The sequence below is a fragment of the Pagrus major genome, chromosome 7 (assembly GCF_040436345.1).
Source record: "Pagrus major chromosome 7, Pma_NU_1.0".
Taxonomy (NCBI): domain Eukaryota; kingdom Metazoa; phylum Chordata; class Actinopteri; order Spariformes; family Sparidae; genus Pagrus; species Pagrus major.
Window position 1 is genome coordinate 12,363,402 of NC_133221.1, and position 6,876 is coordinate 12,370,277.

Below are 6,876 nucleotides of genomic sequence, written 5' to 3' on the forward strand. Positions count from 1 at the left end.
GGTGGGGCTGGGCGTAGTTGGCTCCTGTTTGTTTGAACTAATAAGCATAAATAAAGAACATTTTGTTGACTGGAATCAAGTATTTTGTAGAGTAATGATGCATCTGAGCAGCCGCAACACAGTATTTGTCTGTGGCCAGCTTCCTCTCCAGTCTGTCCAGAGTAATATAATATAATAAAATGTGCATTAGTGATCCAAACAAACTACATAGTTACATTTAAAAAATGCTAGTTATTCTGGATATGATAAAAAGAAAATCCAAAAATGAGCTTTTAGTGAACCCTCCCTGATGAAATTAAGGTTAAATAAAAGAAAGTTTGACTTCTGGAGCACAAATTCCACATTTCATCATTACCTCAGAATAAAGTCTACAAATCAGAGAACAACAAAATGTTAGAAGATCTTTCAACACATTTATTAACATTTTTTAACAATCCATGATTACAAAGACTCGTGAGTGTGTGACTGTGAATGAGGGTCGGTCAAGACATGAGCTCTGTGAAGAGCGACTGATTGGCAAAGTCTGCAGGAACGGCCTGAGTAGGCGGCAGTGACAGTCTGCTACTGAATCCACAGTGAGGGACGCCGGCACTCAGGAAGTAGAAAGGCACGTGGGTGATTCTTCCACTGGACCAACACTGTGAACACAGAAATGTTCAGATGGAGGTGGGAAAGTATGATGAATAGCCAATAAGGGTGAAAGAACCATCAGATTATTAGCTTAAACATAATATGAGAGAAAAAACAGATCATTTCTAGGGTAGTACTGACCACAGTGAGCAGAGCTCCGTGCTGGAAACTTGGGTGGAACTGCATCATTCTCGGCTCTGCACCGCGCTCCCCTTGAACAAAACCACTAAACAGAGAAACACAAGAAATATTCAGTACGTGCAGAAAAGATATGCAGCACTACTGCACAAGGAGATGCAACCACACATAGAAGTACAAACCATGGCAAAAGCTCAAAAATAGGGCTGGTTCTTGTCTTGAACACGGCTATGATTGCAGGCCGATCAGCTGTGTGCGGATCACCTGAGAGAACAGAAGAGACGGAGATGAGTTATTAAAATGTGTTATTAATAAAAAATAACACAAATATAATACTGATCGGGCTCATCGGGGTGAACAGAAGAAAAGTGAGAAAGACCTTTGAGAAGCACTGCAAGCCTTTCTCCTGTTGGGTCCCAGGCTAAAGACTGGATCTCTCCACCAACACTGGCAGACAGATGAGACAGTGGTGAGTTATGTAACATGCAGACAGGAAGTCAAGCAGCACTGAATACTGCCTGTGCTCAAATGCTGGAATACATATTCAAATTTATGTTTGTTTAGCTAATTAGTGAATTAATTTAGAGCTCTTACACGATGTCTCCATCTGGTGTGTTAAAGGTCGTCTCTGATAGGTCGGCCACCACTGCTGCTGCCTGTGGCCCCTGTGATGTGCTCGTAGGTACGCCTGCTGAATGACAACGACATCACACAGGCCAACTTCTTTTACAAAATGCTACCCTAAGTTACACAAGTTTTAAAACTTTCCGAATATTTTTCACCCTTTTCATCCAACTTTAGAGGAAAACAATTCAAGCTACAAATGAATTGTGGACGCGGCTGAACATTGTGTATAAATATTGGGTCATTTAAAGACTGAGAGTAACCTGGTGTATCAGTGAAGGTCAGAGCATAGATGACCATCTCTCCCTGCACGGTGAAGAGAAGTCGACTCCCGTCTGGACTCCAACAGCCAGACTAAACAAAACACACATAATTATACAATAAATACATGATTTAGAAAAAGACTTCCTTTTTAATTGAAAGATAACTCTGAAACGTGGTGACAAGTTTTCACCTGGCAGCGCCCTTTCACACATGGCCAACGCTCACAGGTCCACATCCTGGTCTCCCAAACCCTGAAGGCATAAACTTGATTATCCATCTGTGAAAAATCCACTTCCTGTCCATTCATTATCTCTTAACACCTGCTAAACTCCCGACTATGTCACTAATCCTTTACATGTTCATTAAATATTCATGAAAGATGAGCGGGCCTCGATTATAATACAGAAATTGGCCATCGTCTCGACCCCACACACTAATCAGGAGAGGAAATTTCACACATTCACTAGAGGCTTTACATATCTTTCACTTGAAATGTGCTATTGTAGCTGTAAAAGGAAAGAAGACAGATTAGAAAGCCTTGTGAAACATTCAATCTCTTACCTGAACAGGGCAGACGGTGTAGAAGCCAGGACGTGGCTTCCGTTAGGGGACCAGGACAGGAAGGTGACCCCGCCTCCTCCGACACGCTGAAGCGGCACACAGCTTTCTGAAGCTACATCCCAAACCTGAAAGATGCATCGACAAACAGCTCATGACCACAGGACCTCAGTAAGAATTTCAGTCACTTTGTGAATCACTTCTTAAAGATGAAGCGGCTGCCTCGTACCATCATTGCCGTGTCCATGGGTGAGGCCGACACGAGGAGAGATCCGCTTGGAGACCAGGCGATGGCAGTGACGGGAGAGTGACCAGGATGAGACAAAACTTGAGCACAGCCAGACGAAGGCCTGGGTGGGTGGAGCGGAAGGAAAAAAAGAAGGGAGTATCAGAGTTTCTGTAGTGGTCAAGTTAAATTTTGATCTTTTACGTACATAGAATGGATGTACATGTAATGGATAGTAAACATTCTGATATTTTTTCACTGATTATCTTGTGTGGACTGTCGTCTTCCAGGTCACCATGGTGGAGAGGAGGTTTGGCGACACGTCGTCAGGGATCCACACTCTCCACATATATTTTATAAGCCTACTTGTGGCAGAGGTTTTTTCATTGTAATGAATCACTCAATTAAATGATTTTGGGGTTTACGTACCGGGTTGACAGTGAGCAGGGGTCCACATGCCAGACCAGTAAACAGTTCTGACAAGCGACAGCGAGGGCAGATGCACACAGCGGTTTCCACTGCACAGCTGCAACGCTCCTCTGTAAACGATGCTTCAGTGTGGGAGTCGTGGCGCTGAGACAGAGAACAAAAGGAGACTGAGCCGTGACAACACTGTCACTGAGTGACTGACAACGCTGCTGTACGAGGCAGACATGCAGTCATGTTTGTAGCCTGTCCTTGAGACATTCAGCTTTGTTGTGATTGAGAGCAGAGCTTCATTGTTGCATCAGAGTGTGTCTACAGACTAGCAATGAATCTCTGTCTGACTCTGCTATCATGGAAAGTGAACAGATAAATACACAGTGGACAACAACTCTGCTGTTTTGGACTAATCCTGTTGTATTAATGTTTCATGTTAATGTTGTTATCGCGCACTGTAAAGCTTTGATCAGCAATCATCTCTTTAAGGAAGGGTAAGCAGTCAAGACTTTTCTTCCCTGAGCTGTCTTATTTACCTTTTGGGGTTGTAGATCTTAATGGAGTCGTCCAGCAGGGCGACGGCAAATTTATCTGTATGAGGATGCCAAGCAAAGGCTCGCACCACGCAGTCAGACCTGGTAAAGCAAGAGGGATTGAAGCAGAGAATGGTCCCTGACTATTAAAGGAACAATTTTCAGACAAAAACAGTTTCAAGCCACTGCTTAAAATCACTGCAATTGTAATCAAATATCCCATAATTTTGCAGTCACTTATGAAACACTTCAACTAACGATTGTTTTCATGGTTCATTAAACTGACAATTACTTTAATCGTTTGGTCTATAAACATCAGACAACAGTGAAAATATTCATCGCTATGTCATGAAATATCTTTTTTTTCCAACTGTTCAAATCATAAAAACATTCAATTAACTTTCATGCAAGTGAAGAAAAAGCAGCAGATCCTCATATCTGAGGACCGGGAAATGTCATTATTTTTGTATTTTTGTTTGCAAACAAATTAAAAATGAATTAAGAGTCAAAGCTGTTGCAAATACATTTTCTCTTAATTGGTAAAAAAGATTAATCTACAGTTATATTAACATTCAAAGCCCTTCATCAACATGACAGCTTTCCACCAGTTTCTTTACAATAAATATATGCAGTTATTTTCCCTTTGAGAGCACTAATAAACTGCACTTTACACAGTCAGCACTCACCAGTTCAGAACCTGTGAAAACTCTGCAATCATGTCCTCACTGCTCAACTACGGAACAAAAGACAAATAGGTAATAAGCATTTCAACGCAACAATAAAACTCTGGTTATTACGTTTATTTAATCAGCAGACACTACTCACTGTGAGATGAGGGAACAGGGAGCCGTGAAAGGAGGAAACCTTTTGCAGCAATGCCAGGATACAACCAGAACTCATCGACAGCCATTTAGGCACTACAAGAGCACAAGATAAGACGTATAGACACTTACAAGTGGATCAAGTCATTGTGTGTTAAAGCTGAACACGACATTGTGGTGTCTCACTTACCCTCTGTGTGTGAGTTGGTAATTTCATTGAGTAGTCCTGTGAGACCACCATCCCGCCTGAAATGGAAAGAGAAAAGTTGCATAAATGTCTGTGGTAGATAAAGCTTTAACCAAGCTTTAAACCACCGTTTTCATTATCGATTGATCTGATCAAATCACTTTTTTGTCCAAGACAGTCCAAAACCTAAAGACTCTTCAATCACTATCATAAATGACAAGAAAAGCATCAAATCCTTACATTTATGAAGCTGGAAACAGCAAATGTTTAATGCATTTTTCTTGAAAATTGACTGAAACAATTAATCGATTCAAAATAGTTGGTAATTAATTTCCTTTTGAGCGACTAATCTTCCACACATAGGAAGAAACAGAAATGCCACAGATATGTTCAAACATCGTTTGTTCACCAGAGAGCACTGACAAGTTTATTTTTCCTCTTTGAAATGTCCAACTCAGTAGATTTCTTGATCACAATTCTTAAGAAAATAGATTTCAACCTTTAAGAAGTATTGTTATCATAGACAAGATGTCAAAGTGGTCTTATCCTTAGTTGCTAGTTCATTAGGTGCACCTAGCTAAATCTAATGCAGTCTTCGACAACAGTCCTACAATAAATTCTACGTCTATGAGGGTTTATAATGTTCAAGTTTTCTCAACAACAGACACATTTGTGTAATGCAGGAAAGTCTAATAGCACCACAACTACATCGTCCAATAACCATCAATCAATCAGCCTCCCATTCCTATGTATGTGTCCTCCTCAGTACCAGAGCTTTGTTATAGGTGTGTTACTTGTTCTGAACTTGGCAGCCTAGGATGCAATCAGATTGTTTATAAGAGGGTTTCGACAACTTGGGATGCCCAACAAGAGGGCTGAAGGACTTGCAAAGTACTGTGCTGTCTCTTTTATCATCGACAGCCATCATATATGGTGGGGATGCTGCTACTATTTCCCCTGAGGAAAGCTGTTTGCTTTTTATTGTGAAGATCCATGCCACTGGTCCATGATCTTGTGATATACGCTACTGCACCTCCAATATTTGTGCCCTGATGTCTTTTATGTGGACGTGAATAAATTGTTAAAATGTGTGACCTACCATGCTGCTGCACTCCTCATCCACAGTGTCTCAGAGTGGTCCAGGAAGGCTGCCTTGCTGCTGCTTTCTGTGCGACTGTGGAGCTTCAGAGACTCTCGGGGGAAATACAAACTCAGAGGACTGGACTCCTGCAGAAAACACACAACCATGTACTGATTTTAACCTTTACTAGGTCCAGCTCAGGGTGCGATTCTGAATCACAGCCCACAATCACGTCTAGTAAACAACTGAGCACACTGGAAAGACACATTTGTATGTAGTTTTCAGACAGATTATTAGTTAACATATATCCAAATGAACATGCTGTATGGTCACCACAGCAGCTTTGACTCAGACCTGTTTCAGCTGGTCCTCGGTGCCGGTTCTTGACAGCAGCTCGTTGTTGGACTCGCACAGAGTGGTCTGTCCGAGGGGCAGCGGAGGGGGGAACAGCGCCAGAGAGCACATCTTCGACACGGAGAAAAACCACACACTGGACTCGGAAAAAACACACCATGGGTCAGTCAGGTAAATACAGCAGCGGCGATTGTCATGTTTACACCTGAACAGCTGACTGTAGCTCTACACACGTGGAGAACAGTGGACAAACAGCTGGTTAGCTAACGGTTAAAGTTAGCTAGTTAGCTTGCTTTAGCAAACAACCTTGAAGTCGGCCTGGTTTTATCAGCAACAGCTACTCTACGTTTAATATGTCGTTCATATTACCTTGTAGCGTTGTCGGTTATCGAGCGATGTGCTCCCAAACAACAAATTAAAGTACGTTACGTTGTTGTGACACTTTTCAGTTCCTTACTTTAAGTCAGTCCCGCCGTGTGGACTACGGCAAGCCAGAGGAGCAAACAGTGCGAGGTTCAGTTTCACAGCACAAACCGGGACAGAGCCGATGTGCTGCCCCCTGCAGGACACTGAGCGACACTACACCCACCACACTGAGCCAAACCAGTACCTACTGTTTGCTGTTGGAGTTGATATTCCTGAAATACACGAATCACTGATTTAAATTTTACAAACACAGTCTACACAGGATTTTTTACTGTGTTTTATTTACTCCATGTTTACCGTTCATTATCATGTTACTGACACGTTATCCGGGCCTCCTTGCCACTAGGGGGCGCAGACAGAAGGGAAATCAAGACATTAACTACCTTAAATCAAATGTTTGTAAACATTTAATGTAAACAAATTTTAAAAACAAACTTTTTTCAAGGGTTTCTATATTTATTTATTCATTTAAGTTACTTTAAATGTGCTACAGGTGAGAATTCTTGTTTCAGGCATTCAAAAAATGTGCTAAAATTATCAACAGTATATGAAGAAATAACAGTTTCGATATGTCAAAGATGTCTCTGTATTGTGTTGCAGAGATACCTATTGAA

At 41.7% G+C, this 6,876-nt stretch overlaps 1 protein-coding gene across 2 annotated transcripts; it reads right to left on the reverse strand.

Moving 5' to 3' along the window:
• Window positions 1-393: 393 nt before the first annotated feature.
• Window positions 394-6,303, reverse strand: aaas (achalasia, adrenocortical insufficiency, alacrimia). 2 transcript variants are annotated; one of them, XM_073470206.1, is made up of 17 exons: window positions 6,206-6,303; window positions 5,837-5,972; window positions 5,501-5,628; window positions 4,405-4,460; window positions 4,219-4,310; window positions 4,080-4,126; window positions 3,397-3,495; window positions 2,870-3,013; window positions 2,444-2,564; window positions 2,218-2,342; window positions 1,847-1,907; window positions 1,656-1,746; window positions 1,363-1,456; window positions 1,148-1,215; window positions 951-1,032; window positions 772-856; window positions 394-638 (listed from the first exon to the last, which is right to left on the reverse strand). In XM_073470206.1, exons 2-17 carry the CDS (start codon window positions 5,945-5,947, stop codon window positions 483-485), a joined length of 1,560 nt encoding a protein of 519 aa, XP_073326307.1. In that variant the 5' UTR covers window positions 5,948-5,972; window positions 6,206-6,303; the 3' UTR covers window positions 394-482. The 2 variants fall into 2 exon arrangements, with proteins under 2 accessions (XP_073326307.1, XP_073326306.1); XM_073470205.1 differs by having other exon boundaries at window positions 1,363-1,459.
• Window positions 6,304-6,876: the final 573 nt, after the last annotated feature.

Coding starts and splice junctions, on each gene's coding strand:
- aaas (XM_073470205.1), bottom strand. CDS start 5,947: ATGTGCTCTCTGGCGCTGTTCCCCCCTCCGCTGCCCCTCGGACAGACC. Junction 3,496..4,079: donor TTTTCACAGGTTCTGAACTG/GTGAGTGCTGAC, acceptor TTGCTTTACCAG/GTCTGACTGCGTGGTGCGAG. Junction 3,014..3,396: donor AAGATCTACAACCCCAAAAG/GTAAATAAGACA, acceptor TCTCTGTCTCAG/CGCCACGACTCCCACACTGA.